The following is a 14,586-nucleotide window of genomic DNA, read 5'->3' as shown; positions in this document are numbered from 1 at the left end:
CCATTGCAAACTTGTAACAGTGAGAGAGAACCAGCTCCATCTTCTAACCTCCATGCTCTCCTTGTTTATTCCTGGGCGTAGGCTGAACTTGGGGAAGAACTTAGTTTAAAACAAAAATAATAGCCCTTTCCCAAAAGAAACCTTTCCTGGGGACTAGACTGCTTTTATGGGACTAAAAGATTAGCCACAAGATTAGAAACTATGGTTGAGGAGTCATGCAGCTGGAGGCTACAGGATTCTGACCCTCCCCAAACTGCTCCTGGCGGTAACATCACTATTGTAAAGCCTCAGATCAGTACTTGATGGATCAGCTGGCACCACCCCGGCTTATCTGATCTTGTGGCACCCAGGAACTGACTCAGTGCCAGAGAACAGCTTCGACTCCCTGTGATTTCATCTCTGACCGGACCAATCAGTACTCCTGACTCACTGGCTGCCCCCACCCACCAACTTATCTTTAAAAACTCCAATCCCCAAATGCTCAGGGAGACTGAGTAATAAAACTCCGGTCTCCTGCACAGCTAGCTCTGTGTGAATTACTTCTTCTCTATTGCAAATGCCCTTTCTTGATAAATTGGCTGTCTAGGTAACAGGGAAGGTGAACCCATTGGACAGTTAACATCTTTATCCACCCTTCCAGCTGGATCACGCGCCCTCTTCGATGACATGACACAGCTAGGGTGTATGAGCTTGCTGCCGGCACCTTCTGTCCTGGGTTGGATAGCAAGGCCTCAACGGAGAGCAAGGTGCCTGGTCTGGTCCCGCATTTTTTTCTGTCCTGTTTTCTTTTCCTCTTTGCTTGGACAGTTGGGCCAGGGTCCTGAGTGCAAGGGCTTGGCTTGGTGAATTAAAGTGGCAGTAGCCGTGTGGCAGAGAAAATTTGTCGGTGAGTGAAATTCTGCAGCCGTTGATAACAGCATCCTGGGCCTACACGGTGACAAGCCAGCCAGCCTCGTTGGTGGATGTGACAAGCCCAGACCCTTCTAGATTTGTGGATCCTTGCACCTGCCACATGTCTCGGAGCCCTCTGGGGAGGCTGGGTAAGATACATGCCCCTATCAGGACTGAGCCTCATCTTCAAGCTGCTGGCTTCAGTCCCGCTGCCACCATCGCTGTCTGTCTTCCACTTTGCAGGGGGAGACTGGCTCATTAGCTCCAGGCCTACCAGGCAGCCCAACCACAGCAGTAACTGCCTCTCACACTGAGGATGGCTCATGCTGTGCTCCAGCCGTGGCCTCAACACCTCCCAACAAGAACAAAGCCAGACTCATTCTCCGCAGCACCTTCTTCCTTGCCTAAAGATCCCACACCTCGTTAGAAGCTGGAACTGGGTCCTTGTCACCTTCCTCACTTCCCCCGTCCTGGTCTGGTTAAATCTCACCATGGTCACTGTGGCTAGATGTGTGACCTCAGCGATGCTTCATGCACATACTAGGGCAGCCTGGTCCGTGTGATCTCATGTGGCGTGAACTTGACCCTGGGCGGCTTTCCTGGGATGCTGGCTAAGGACACAAGCTCCACAGTCCATTGGGGAATGCCTCCGCCTGTAAGACAGCATACCGTATTGGTACAGGGAAACTCCTACTTCAGCCCCTCCCTCTGCAAGGTCGCAGGTCCAACAAACCATGCACCGTGAGGAAGTGGCCGTGGCATTCGGGATGTGGCTCCCTGGCCAGCTTGTCAAGTTCAAGGGGGATCATTACTCCTTACAGCTCACAGCCCCTCCTGGGTCCAGTAAAGCTGAGGGCCGACTTCCTTCTTGGTTAGTGCAGGGTAAAAGCACTTTAAAAAGCTGTCTCATCTATAACATGTGCATCTTCTGATTCTCACCTGAAACTGTATCGCAGGTTGGCACAGATGCAACCCAGTCTTCTCCCAGCTCCCACAGTGCAGTGTCCTGAATGGAAGGCCCCAGCGCCCAGAAGCATCCACTGAAGGACGTAAGCAGGGCAAGGCCAACCGTGGCTGTTCCAGCAGGGGGACTGTGGGTGACGTTTCCCTTCTCTGATTTCTAAGCTATTTGCAAACTTGTTTCATTTATAATAGAAAATATAATTTGCATAACAACAGTGTAAATTCTACACATGAAGGCAAATGTCCGTGGTTGACAGAAATTACACTGGCCAGAATCCCCAGTGCCAACCCTGGCAGCACGAACTGAGGCTTGTCCAGATGCAGTGAACCAGTCGCAGCTGACACCACGCAGACCATTCCCGATCCCAGAGGTGCATTTCAGAATTCATTTTATTTCATCAGGAGGTGTTTTAACAGGAACAAAACTGTGGGGGGTAGGGGGGTGGTTGGAGGTTGGAATCACACCAACATTACAGCATTACTACTTTAACAAAAATTACTTTTTTGGCTGGGTGCTGTGGCTCACACCTGTAATCACAGGATTTTGGGGGGCCAAGGTGGGTGGATCACTTGAGGTTGGGAGTTTGAGACCAGCCTGACCAACATGGAGAAACCCCATCTCTACTAAAAATACAAAATTAGCTGGGCGTGGTGGCACATGCCTGTAATCCCAGCTACTGGGGAGGCTGAAGCCGGAGAATCGCTGGAACCTAGAAGGTGGAGGTTGCGCCACTGCACTCCAGCCTGGGCAACAAGAGCAAAATTCCTGTCTCAAAAAAAAAAAAAAAAAAAATCTATTTTTTTTTTTTAAGCGACAGGGTCTTGCACAGTTGCCAAGGCTGGAGTACAGTAGCTCGATCACGACTCACTGTAACCTTGGACTCAGCTCAAGCAGTCCTGCTTCAGCCTCCCGAGTACCTGGAACTACAGGTACGTGCCACCACACTTGGCTAATTAAAAAATTTTTTTTTGTAGAGACAGGGTCCTCCCCCTGGCTGGTCTTGAACTCCTGAGCTGAAGCAATCCTTCTGCCTTGGCCTCCCAGAGGGTTGGAATTGCAGATGTGAGGTAATGTCCAGTATTTCCTTGCCTAATTTATAAAATGTAATTTATTTTTTGAACTTTTTCCTCTTCAGAGCCTTCCATTCGCCTTCTTGTGTAGCCAGGCTGTTAAAAAGCTGCTTTACTTTCCGTTTTCTTTCTGCATCCCTGAAAGAAACAAAAGGCAAATGCCCATTTTTGGATTAGTTCTTGGAGAGCGTCTTGCTCTCTCTCTCCCACATCAGAACATTAGCCACTGTGGCCACGCTCAGCTCAGAGGGGAAGCGAACCTGCCTGGCTCCAGCCCCTAGCCAGAGCCAAGGCTGTGGGAGGCCAGGTGCCCGGTGCTCTGCCCAGGGCCACACAGCACCAAAGCTGAGTCACATCACAATCATGTCGCACACACACGTCCCCCTCACCGTTCCATTATTTCTGAGAGTTGCATCCTCGCCAAGAACTGATTGTCCTTGCGGATTTCTCGAACAGCCCCTTTAAATTCACGCTTGTGTTTGTGGATCAGCCTCTTCCTTTCCTGTTCCTCCTTACTACTGCCTTGTTTTCTTCCAAACTCCAGGCTACAATCAAAAAGCCACTGTTAAGGAAGCAAGAATCTGTCCCCACCTCTCGGCCAGAGCCTGCTCGGGAGTGTGGCTTCGTTCCGTAGTCATCTGCTCAACTGCAGAACTCGCAGACACCCCCTGTCACCTCCCACTGAGCCCCCAGTCCCGGCCCCCTAGGGAGATGCTGCCAACACCCACACTTTGACCAGCCGGGGCGTGAACAGCTTCAGTGGGACAGGCTTGCTCTTCTCACAGGTCAGCGGCCGGCAGAGCTGCTTCTGGCTTTCCATTTCGGTCAGCGTGCTCTGACACAGCTCCTGAAAAACACGCAATCCCCGACGCTGCGATGACTCGCCTGCTGCGACCTGCGCTCCCCGCACATGTGCTGCGGTGTCCAGGCAGCTGAGGACAGTACTGCGAGCTCCCCGCAGCAGGACGGTGCCCTTGCTGTGTGCCCACTGGTGGAGGGGAAGCCAAGGCTATGGCTGCTCAAGGTTTGGCACAGCCAAAACAAAGTAAAGCCACTGTCTTGCTGAAGAGGGAGGGGCCCGTGTGCTGGCCCCGGAGAGCACTCTGAAAGGAGGGGACCTGGAGGTCATGATAGTCTGTGCTCCTCATGGCCAGAAACGTCCACAGAACCCCTTTCCCAGACAAACTTGGCACGAAAGGCCATGAGCCACCTGCTTTGTGAGAAGGCTCACAGGAGAACCCCCTTCTGCCATGGGGGGCCGCGTGCATGCTAGAACCCAGGTGTGCAGACTGACGCTTGGTGCCAGGTGGGGCAGGGTTTCTACTAGTCTTGGCAGTTTGACCTTATTTTCAAGCCAACAGAACCAACAGATGGTTAAGGCCCACTTTCGCCAAGACCTTGGCTTCCAGAAGAGTTGGCTGGTGGCTTCTGAGCAATCTCCTGAAAGCCCGTTCACTGACGTTGGTCCTACCCGCTTTCTCTTGCACAGGTGTGTCGTGGAACCCTGGCTGCCTGCACCCACAGACACAGCCACTCCTGGGCCCATCTGGATGTAACCTTCGAGTGCCTGAATGCCACATCTCCATGGAGGCTAAACTCAAGGGCCTGACTGGCTCAGTCTACAAAGACCACAAGGCCTGTTGTGCCCCTCAGCCAGCCAACCCAAAGTTTTTTAAATGAAAGGCACAACCCACGGCCACATCAGCAGAAAGTGGGTACAGGATAAGAGGCAGAGCTAATGTCTCCTCCTCATCAGCCTTTGACTAGGCGATGGGAGTCTGTGATGGCTGGCTTGTCTGCTCTATGCTCCAGGGACCTGGCCAGGGACGGGCCGAGTTGCTGTCCTCATGGAACTCTCATCCTAGTGGGGCAGAGACAAGGACGGTGTAACGTGCCTGGGGGTCCGCACCGCAGACAAGACACAGGGAGCACGGCGCAGTGTGGGCCAGCGAAGGCCTGGCTTCCCAAGGGCATGGGTGCGAGCAGCACGGCTGTGAGGAGTTCCAGGTACAGAGAACAACTCCCGAGACGGAGCCAGGCCTGCGAGGAGGCCGGAGCGCATGAGGGAAGGGCACGAGGCAAGGCTGCCAGGGCTGTGCTAGTGGTGCGGGGCACCCCTGTGGGGGCAGCTGTGGACATGGCATTGATGCCTTCGGCTCTAGCAGCATCCTGCGCTGGTGTGGGCGGAGGGGCGGGGTTGGGGCAGGATGAAAGGCACAAGCCACAGCCATGTCAAGCAGGAAGTGGATGCAGGGTACAGCCTGTCAGGGTCAGGGTGAAAGGGAGGGAGGTGGATAGGCTGTAAGTGAATTTCGAGCAGCCCATAGAGGACAGGATGTGCCCGGCATCGAAGACTCATTCTTGGGTCCACCTGAGACTGTCCATTGGGGCTTCCTGTCACCCTGTGCAGGATGGTAAGACCACCCTTGGAAAACCCATCAGGACTGCAGGGCGCGGTTCAGAGCTGACTGTCCAGGACTAGCAGGGGCTGACCCCTGGGCGTTGGTGCACCCTCTGTGCGGCCTCTTGGAGGTGGCACACAAGGCGACAGTTCCCAGCTACCGCCTGAGATGCAGCATCTGCTTTACTCCAGCCCAGCACTGCTCACTGTCACTGCCCAGTTTTAGGATTTCACTTTCCTTTCATGTTTGTGATTTTGCAGATGGTGTTGACTTAGAGCTGCAGCCTCAAATGACCAAATGCCACCAGCTTGGCCCCAGCTCGGCCCCAGCTCAGGGACATGTCTGAGCCCAGGTAAAGCACCCGAGTGGCCAGGAAGCCTCACCTGGAGCTCTTGGGGGTGGCTGCAGTCCGCCAGGTGATCTGTGAGGAGGGCTCGGAGAGGCCCCATGATGGCGTGGAAGGATGGCAGGGACCCGTACATGAGCACACAGCGCTTCAGCAGGGCCAGGCCCACAGCCAGGCAGGACAGCCTGTGAGGGCAGGAGGCAAGAAGTCCAACTTGTTCTATTTGTCACTGACAAAACCAGTAACATGGCAAAAATGAACTTCCCCACTTCCACTAGGCTGAAAAATTCAATGTGGTCACCTTAGCTGGCCAGGGTTGGGCCCATACACCCATGGGCAAGGTAGGCTCAGTGTCAGGCCTAATGCAGGAGGGAAGGCTGTGGGAAACGCAGCGCCAGCTGGGATGGGGTGGCTCCATTTTTGGCTCCAAATTATGATTTGTGAAATCAAACAAATGTATTTTGAAAATGAAAAAAAAAGGGACACCATGCCTCAGAAAGGCTTTCACCCTCCATCAAGCCAAACAGCCGGGGAGCAAGTTCGCTAACAGCCCATCAGAAAGCATGAGTGGCTCCTCCTGCCTCTGGGGACGCGTAGGGCACAGGCCCCAAAGTGGGGTCCCCTCACATACCGGATGTGATTGGCCTCTGTTGAAGTCGGGGCCCTCAGTCCACTCGCCCAGCGGAGGGAGAGGCTGCTCTGCTGCCACGTGGCCACATCCTCTCTATCAGACACCACAAGCAGTTCCGAGTTCTTCCCAAGTGCTCTGAAAGGGTGCACCAGAGTGGAACCTGAATTCCAAGTGCGACAGGACAGAGATGGCCTGAATGTTACTGGGCTCCCAGCAGGCTCTGCAGCACCAAGCCTATGGAAGTTCACTCTCTTAACAGACACACACTGATTTTTATGTTTCTGGGTTGTGCCAGACACTGAGGGTTTCAGTGTGGGCAGGGACACCTCAGGGAAGGGGGGAAAGCTCTGGCAGGGGGTGCGGTGAGAGCCAAGTGCCTGATCCTGCCTGGGAGGCCTGCTTGCAACACACGTCCTGGGACCTACTAGGCACCACATGGGGCTGATGAGGAGCTCAGGCCACATCCAGGAACAGACTGAAGTCCCTGCCCCTGTTGGGAGACAGGCAGCGAACAGCACCCCGAGGAGCAAATGGACCAGACAGAACACGAGAAAGGAAAGCAGAGGGGCAGGGGGCAGACAGCAGGGTCAGTCAGGGGTGATGGTGCAGGGCGGGAGAGGCCTGAGGGGGCAGATGTCAGCAAAGGCCTGTAGGACACGCAGGAGTCAATCCACAGAGAAGGGCAATCCAGGCTGAGGGCGTGGCTGCAGGGGGAGGGATGGAGACAGGCACAGTGGGGCGGAGGTGCCAGGCCAAGAGAGAGGGGAAGGTGGTGGGTCAAGCCCCGTCCCACACTCCCCCAAAGCCGAGATGCACGCCCCCTCCTTGACTCCACCCGTGCCCAGCCTGTTCCGTCACAGCCCTTCACACGCGGGACCGCAGCAATCTGCAGGTGGCTCTCCCTGAGGCAGGGAGCATGTGGGTGGCCGCGCCTCTCTGGCGCCCAGCACCAAGCCTGACAGACAGGAGCCTCGGGAGCCAGGGGGTGGCAGAATGGGAGCACTGAACCGGAGGAATGGCCAGATCCCTCTCGGAAGGGACTCTGCTGGCAGTGTGAATGACGCCAGAGCACCTGCTCCTCAGGTCAGTCCCCTCGACATGCAGGCGCTTGGCACTGCACAGTGAACTGGAAATAGAGGGCGGGGGTCTTAGCCTTGAGGTCCAACCTCTGCTCAGGCTGGGAGAGGCATCCACAGACATGGAAGAGTTCAGGACAGAGGCTGCACAGCTCTTCGCCCCCACAAAGGGAAGCAGCAAGTGCTGAGGAAGCATCCAGGAGCAGAGTTGGCATGGGGGAAGGGGGAGGAGCACAGGGGCTGGGGTGAGGGCCCAGGAGGGCAGGCAGTGGGCAGACTGCTCCTCATCCCAGCGCTGCTCTTGTCACCCTCCCTCCCGAGTTCAGAGCGTTACAGAAGCAACACAGCAGCGATGCCTGTGTGAGCCACACGAGAACTTTCACACTGCCTTGTTGTCATGTGAGAAAAAGTAAAAAGGTAAAATTGATTTTAACAATAGATCTTATCTAACCCCAAATACCAAAATATTGTGATTTTAACACATAATACAAAAAATTAAGATATTTTAGTATTTCTGGCACTGTCTTCGCCACCTGGGCATGTGTCACACGTGGGGCATGTCTCAGTTCAGACTCTGGCCAATGGAGACCACGCTGGACAGCACAGGTCACCGGTGGCGCTGCTTTTCCCCACGTGGCATGTGCAAGCTCACACAGAGGGAAAGAGGGTGCTACTCAGGACGGCGGGTGGCAGGTTTGTATGTTTCCTCTACTTTTCCATATTCTAAACCTTCTACAATGAGTATGAACTACTTTAAAACACTCTAAAGTATAAAATATTGGTAGGAAGCTTCTTCAAATCAACTCACCTTGGCTTGCTTTGTTTGGAGTTGCTATGTAAAGAATCCCAAGAAGAAAATTAATAAGCTCAGGTATAAACCTCTGGGACAAAGCCACATACTCCAGGAACAGGCAGCACACGAACAGGCCCTTCACCACGTCCTGGAGGGACAGGACAGGGCACTGGAAAAGAATATTTGGGGGGTTACTGTCCTGGGACGATGTCATGCCATGCTAGGTCAACCACCGGGCTTCCCTGAACCACACACCCCACTGAACTTCACGGGTACAGAGGGAACCCCCGCACCTTATGGCAGTGTTGAGAGGATCAAGTGAGATGACAAAAACATAAAGAGCTTTAGTGATTCTTTTTCCCCTGAGACAGAGTTTCACTCCTGTTGCCCAGGCTGGAGTGCAATGGCACAATCACGGCTCACTGCAACCTCCACCTCCCAGGTTCCAGTGATTCTCCTGCCTCAGTCTCTGGAGTAGCTGGGATTACAGGCATGTGGCACCAAACCCAGCTAATTTTTGTATTTTTAGTAGAGACGGGGTTTCACCATGTTGGCCAGGCTGGTCTTGAACTCCTGACCTCAGGCAATCCGCCCGCCTCGGCCTCCCAAAGTGGTGGGATTATAGGCATGAGCCACTGTGCCCAGCCAGAGCTGTGCTATTTATAAAGTTCCTTCCACCCATACAGAGCGTACGATTACTGCAGTAAGCATGTACCAATCACATGCCTAATAAAGAAAAAGGAACAGCTTGAACTTTTTAAGCCAAAAAGGGAATAAAAGTCCTTATCTTCACACTGGATAACTTCACCACTAACTCGAAAGGTTGTTTTCTGGGGTCCCACCATCTGTAACCTTGAGGTGCCAAACCAGGCTCTCCCACTCCCACCCACATCTTGGGCTGCTCGAGCTAGGGCTCTTTTAGATGGGCCCTCTTTTTTTTTTTTTTTGAGACGGAGTCTCGCTCTGCTGCCCAGGCTGGAGTGCAGTGGCCGGATCTCAGCTCACTGCAAGCTCTGCCTCCCGGGTTCACGCCATTCTCCGGTCTCAGCCTCCTGAGTAGCTGGGAATACAGGCACCTGCCACCACACCCGGCTAACTGTTTGTATTTTTAGTAGAGACGGAGTTTCACCATGTTAGGATGGTCTCGATCTCCTGACCTTGTGATCCGCCCGTCTCGGCCTCCCAAAGTGCTGGGATTACAGGCTTGAGCCACCGTGCCCGGCCTAGATGGGCCCTCTTATGCCTAACCCCAGTGCTCAGTCTCTGCGGCCCTTAAACAGCCACGCTTATGTTCCACAAGGCCCCGAGGGGCTGTGGCTCTGGCCACCCGTGCTGCAGCAGGCCGGCCCCTGCCGTGTGTGGAGAGGACGCACCTTGGTGAGCAGCTGACTCAGGCACACGAGGGCAGGGGTCACCACTGGGTGCCAGAAGTCGGAAGTTGGAAACAGCAACCTAGTGATTTTCAAATAAATGAGCTGGAAAGAAAGTGTTACCATACAGGTTAAAGAAGGTAAATGAAGTCCATCCATATGCCCTCCCCACAAACACTCCGGAGCCAAGAACAGGCTCTGGGGAGGAGAGGGTGCATCTCCTTGGCCCAGAGTTCTGGCCTCAGTGTCACAGAACAGGCATCCAACCACCGTGAGTCAAACAGCTAAACGTACAGTGAGGACATTGTGCTGAGGCCCGTGAAGGCTTCGCTGAAGCAGTCAGCAATGGTCACAGACACGGGCTCAGATCCCGTTTTGGGGAGTTGATTAAAATCATTAACCTAAGTCCTACCTACAGTTTTAAGCTTCTGCTAACTATTGTGAATCCATTTCAACACAAACACCAGGCAATAAAGAGCATATCTCAGCAAGTATTTCCTTAAAGTTACTAAAGCTGAAAATACAGCATGAGGCTGTTATAAAATTGTTAAAAATCTTAGTGTTCAAATGTCTCCAACCTCTGAATGACACAGGAACCGAGACCAATTAAAACCAGTCTATAGGCTTGGGCCCTTATGGAAAATATTGTGGTTCTATTTGCCTTCCAACGTTTCTGTCACTGGACCAAATACGGCACCATTCACGTGGAATCAAACCAGAATCTCCTTGTACGACCCACACGTTGGTCCGTGGCTAGTGGAGGAGCGCCCTCCCCTCCCAGGCTCGCTGCCCTGCAGCTCTCACTCCAGATCACCCTGGAGGCACAGGGCGCAGCCAAGAGCATCGTACCCATCATCGGCCTTCTGTGATACCAAACAGAACCTCCATGGCAGGGGCAGTGCCTAAACTGAACTCTGCTTACCACGTCCAACCCTGGCAATGTTGCCCGGCCTTTGGTCTCAATCATTTCTTCCATCTCATGCATGGCATCTCGGAGAACAAATTTGACAGCGTCACTTGCAGATTCAGGAAACATCTGGCAAAGATTATATAAGTGCCTGTTCAGCAGAAATGTAAGTCAGGAGAGAATGACTTTAGATAAGAAACAAAAACCCTGTAAGCCATTTTCCTATGAAATCACCTGTTGACTGAGCAAGTAAGAACTGGATGAATCTGCTTTTTCTAACAGCGTTCTTAACAGTCTACACTCACTTCTGCCATTTCCTAAAAACTCGGCCACAACATTATGGACTGGAGGTGGTGGGAGAAACAGCTTGATCTGTGGTAACAGCGTTGTTGGGGGCACTGCTCTGTGTGGCAGCTGCAGTGGACAGCTCCAAGGCACTTCCCATATTAACTCATTTCTTCCTCACGACAGGTACTTCTTTGATAGTGTCTCCATGTACGCAGATGACGTGGAGAGCTCTGTGCGGCACAGGGCAGGAAGCTGGTGTGTGCTCTCACGGATACGACACCAACACACACCTCTCAACTGTAACTCTGCCCCTCTGGCATTCTTCCGGCCACCAGCCCCAGGGGCCAGGAGCCACCGAGTGGGTCACACAGACTTAGAGTGCAGCGAGGGCGGGAACTCGCCCTGGAAGGCCCCATGCAGACAAGAGGGACACACTCCCTGGCATGCAGAACCACCCCACTGGGTTTCACTGAGGGCTGAGGGGCGGGGTGTCTACCATGCTTTCCAAATCTCTCTCAATCACCCAGAGCTTGAAACTTACAATGAGCCACCCCATCCCAGCCACAAATCTAAAGGGGTTCACTTGTTTCAAAATCAACTTGTTTGTGGTTAAAAGTCAGTCCCAGCTCTATGGTGGCTGGAGCGGCATGTGTGAGAAGCGGGCTTGTGCTGTGAGACTCACAAACCCTGGGTGACCACCCGCCTACCTGGCATGCCGACGCCACCATGCCACCTACCTTAGTAACTCTGGAATGTGTTTTTATGACTCTAAATGGGAGAAAAACTGTTCTGCTCAGCCCCACATCCCAGATAACACACGTTTTTTACTTACACAACCAATTTATCAATTACTCTGAGGTCTGGTGGGTCATCTGTAGCTAAATCGCCAACGTACTCCAAAAGAAAGCCAAACAGTTTCTGCAGGAACATGAATTGGGAAATAAAGCTCAGTGCTCAGCACCAAGAACAAAGCCACAGGCACACAGCTTCTGGTGACAACCAGGTGGGGCAGGGGAGCCCAGGGATACAGACATGAGCAGCCTTCTAACATGCAAGCAAAGACACTGCTAGAACTTGCTAAGCACTAGAAAGTGTAGAGGGGGGAAAGCTAAGGGTCAGGTGCATCCTTCTGTAGAACAGCAGACAACACACCACTAGGAAAGCAACATGAGGAGCACACACAGCACGGCGCCCTCCTCACGAACACTCACCTCTCACTGAGAGGAAAAGGCACAATCACAGCCACCTACCTGACAGCTGTCTGGCTCTGCTACTTGTGGCTATGTGAACCTTAGTGTCCTCCCCTGTAGCATGAAGGTGAAGGTCCCCATGCCTGCTTCTGGCTGGCTCTGGCACGAGGCTTAGAGAGAAGCCAAAGCCAAGGGAGGCCTCTGCCTGTGCCATACCAAGTGTTCCCAGCCATCATCATAGGTAACCAGGTGACGGGCTGGCCCCATCTGGCCTGAGGCACATGTGGCCGTTGCACAACTTCACACAATTCTGGCATTCATATACGGGGCTGTGCCGACACTCCCAGGACTCCACACACACACAATCCACGTACTTCTAATTTTGCTTTGTTTCCTTCTGCGAGACTTGGGTGGTTGCACTTCTGAATTCTCTCCACCACCAAAAGCTGCTCTTCCATCGATCTTCCTAACAATAGAGATCTCAGTTCCTCATAGGATTCAGGGGCTATCAAAAACACAAAACATACTGCACATTTAACATTTATATATACATATATATATATATATATATTTTTTTTTTTTTTTTTTTTTTTTTTTTTTTTTTCTGAGATGAAGTCTCGCTCTGTTGCCCAGGCTGGAGTGCAGTGGTGCGATCTCAGCTCACTGAAACTTCTGCCTCCTGGGTTCAAGCAATTCTTCTGCCCCAGCCTCCTGAGTAGCTGGGACTACAGACACTTGCCACCATGCCCGGCTAATTTTTGTATTTTTAGTAGAGAGAGGGCTTCACCATGTTGGCCAGGCTGGTCTCGAGCTCCTGACCTCAGGTGATCTGCCTACCTTGGCCTCCCAAAGTGCTGGGATTACAGGCATGAGCCACCGTACCTGGCCCACATTTAATATTTAAAATGAGAATTACTTACATGTCTGTTAACATAGAGGTAATTTCATATAACTATTCTACTTCACAATCACAACAAACCCACCAGCTTTTGCTCTGGCACATCTGGAGAGGTATCAGCCATCCTGACCTGGGCTGTCAGGAGCGATCACGCACCTGGGAACACGCTAACAAGGAAATGCCCTCCCACCTTTCCTCTATTAGGAATTTGCTAAAACACCCACAGTTTCAGAGCATCTCGGTGGCAGGGCGCTGGGTTTAGTGCCCAGACCACTTCAGAAAGACCTGGAAGGAGCCACTACGAGCCAAGCAGTGTCAGCTCATGAGACTCTTGCCACCAGAGGGCACATCACAGAGGCCAGCTTCACCACTAGCTTCTCCTCTGGAAGCATCCTGCAGGCACAGGACAATTCGGCATTGCTTACTAGAACCCGACCATTTTTTTCTTTTTTTTTTGAGACAGGGTCCTGCTCTGTTACCCAGGCTGGAGTGCAGTGGTGTGATCGCGGCTCACTGCAACCTCAGCCTCCCAGGCTCAAGTGATCCTCCCACCACAGCCTCTTGAGTAGCTGGGAACACAGGCACAAGCCATTGCACCAGGCTTATTTTTAATATTTTTGGTAGAAACGAGGTTTTGCAATGTTGCCCAGGCTGGTCTCAAATTCCAAGGCTCAAGTGACCCACCCACCTTGGCCTCCCAAACTGTTGGGATCACAGGTGTCAGCCATGCTCCTGGCCTGGACAGTTTTTCTCCAGATACTAGACAAAACAACACTGTATAATTCCATCTAAAATGTTACGTGGCCAAGCAGGAGGTCCAGGTGGGAACATGGAAGCCTTCTCACAGATGCTTACCCACCTCCCCAGCCCTGCCCCTCTGGTCCGCCACAAGAGGCTGACCGTATGCTACAAGGGAGGTGAAGGTACCACTACAGAGAGATGCGTCTGGCCCATCTGGGGCCGGCCCACAGAACCACGGTGACAAACTAACATGACCACTCGCTCTAAGACCTGGATCAGCAGACACGGGGTGTGTCCACGCACTCCCAAGGGCATCCTTGGTCCCCACTCCACAAATGCACCTCCTGGGCGCGAGACAAACACACACAGCTATGGCCAGGTCATTAAGGTTATCTGAGAACCTGAGGAAACCCACGCACTTGCCCACCTGCGAACGTGTAGGGCAGCTCGTCTCCGGCAGCTTTTCCAGCTCTTCCCTTGCCGCTCGTCGGCCCTCTCCCAGGAGTCTGCCGCTGCTCTTTTGCTGGTTTCTCGTTTTCTTCCTCGCTCTCTACGTTGGATTCCAGGTCCGAGTGGCTATCTGGACTATCACTCTCCTCTGTGTCCTCCCTGCCTGAACTGTCACCTTCTTCCTCGTTGCTCTCAGGGTCACTGGCTTCCTTGCTTTGCTCTTCCTGGCCATCTTCCTCGACATTCATCTTTCCATCCTACCAAGAGCGTGGAAACCACAGGGCATCAGGACAGGCTGAGACAACCACTGGACCATCTCGCAGCCACATCAAGAGGCAGCACACATCAGTGCTTCCTATGTGGTTGCAAGGAACACAAACCTGTGTGCTCCATTTGCCCACTGGCATTAGGCCTTCTGCCCACCACCCGCTGCTAGGCTATTTGAGCCATAGGAGCTACAAGCTCCCAGCGAACCCTGCTGCAGGATGCTGGGCCAGGTTCAGGTTCTGCTAGGAAGCGGCATGGGATCAGGATTTGGAAGGTGTTCAGTGGCCGTGGGCTTGAACACT

At 53.0% G+C, this 14,586-nt stretch overlaps 1 protein-coding gene and 1 long non-coding RNA gene across 5 annotated transcripts in view; one reads left to right on the top strand and one right to left on the bottom strand.

Moving 5' to 3' along the window:
- Nucleotides 1-166: 166 nt before the first annotated feature.
- On the top strand, nucleotides 167-8,013 carry LOC116274224. Of its 4 annotated transcripts, none has more exons than XR_004182868.1 (3): nucleotides 167-1,040; nucleotides 1,135-2,225; nucleotides 2,830-8,013. It is a non-coding gene; the product is annotated as an uncharacterized LOC116274224 (long non-coding RNA). The 4 variants fall into 4 exon arrangements; XR_004182867.1 differs by having other exon boundaries at nucleotides 167-1,762; nucleotides 1,848-2,225; XR_004182866.1 differs by having other exon boundaries at nucleotides 167-1,940; nucleotides 2,047-2,225.
- Nucleotides 2,221-14,586, bottom strand: part of NOP14 (NOP14 nucleolar protein) — a 27,559-nt gene continuing 15,193 nt past the window's right edge. The window contains exons 8-18 of the mRNA XM_003890870.5: nucleotides 13,995-14,274; nucleotides 12,303-12,433; nucleotides 11,571-11,656; nucleotides 10,466-10,601; nucleotides 9,547-9,648; nucleotides 8,189-8,342; nucleotides 6,305-6,464; nucleotides 5,711-5,858; nucleotides 3,654-3,772; nucleotides 3,315-3,470; nucleotides 2,221-3,063 (exon numbers count right to left, since the gene is read on the bottom strand). Coding sequence (XP_003890919.2) covers nucleotides 2,964-3,063; nucleotides 3,315-3,470; nucleotides 3,654-3,772; nucleotides 5,711-5,858; nucleotides 6,305-6,464; nucleotides 8,189-8,342; nucleotides 9,547-9,648; nucleotides 10,466-10,601; nucleotides 11,571-11,656; nucleotides 12,303-12,433; nucleotides 13,995-14,274 — 1,572 coding nt within the window. The 3' untranslated portion in view covers nucleotides 2,221-2,963. The remainder of the gene's footprint in view (nucleotides 3,064-3,314; nucleotides 3,471-3,653; nucleotides 3,773-5,710; nucleotides 5,859-6,304; nucleotides 6,465-8,188; nucleotides 8,343-9,546; nucleotides 9,649-10,465; nucleotides 10,602-11,570; nucleotides 11,657-12,302; nucleotides 12,434-13,994; nucleotides 14,275-14,586) is intronic.

The sequence above is a fragment of the Papio anubis genome, chromosome 3 (assembly GCF_008728515.1).
Source record: "Papio anubis isolate 15944 chromosome 3, Panubis1.0, whole genome shotgun sequence".
NCBI classification, from domain to species: Eukaryota; Metazoa; Chordata; class Mammalia; order Primates; family Cercopithecidae; genus Papio; species Papio anubis.
The sequence above is the reverse complement of the archived record's forward strand: the minus strand, read 5'-3'. Positions and strand labels throughout refer to the sequence as shown.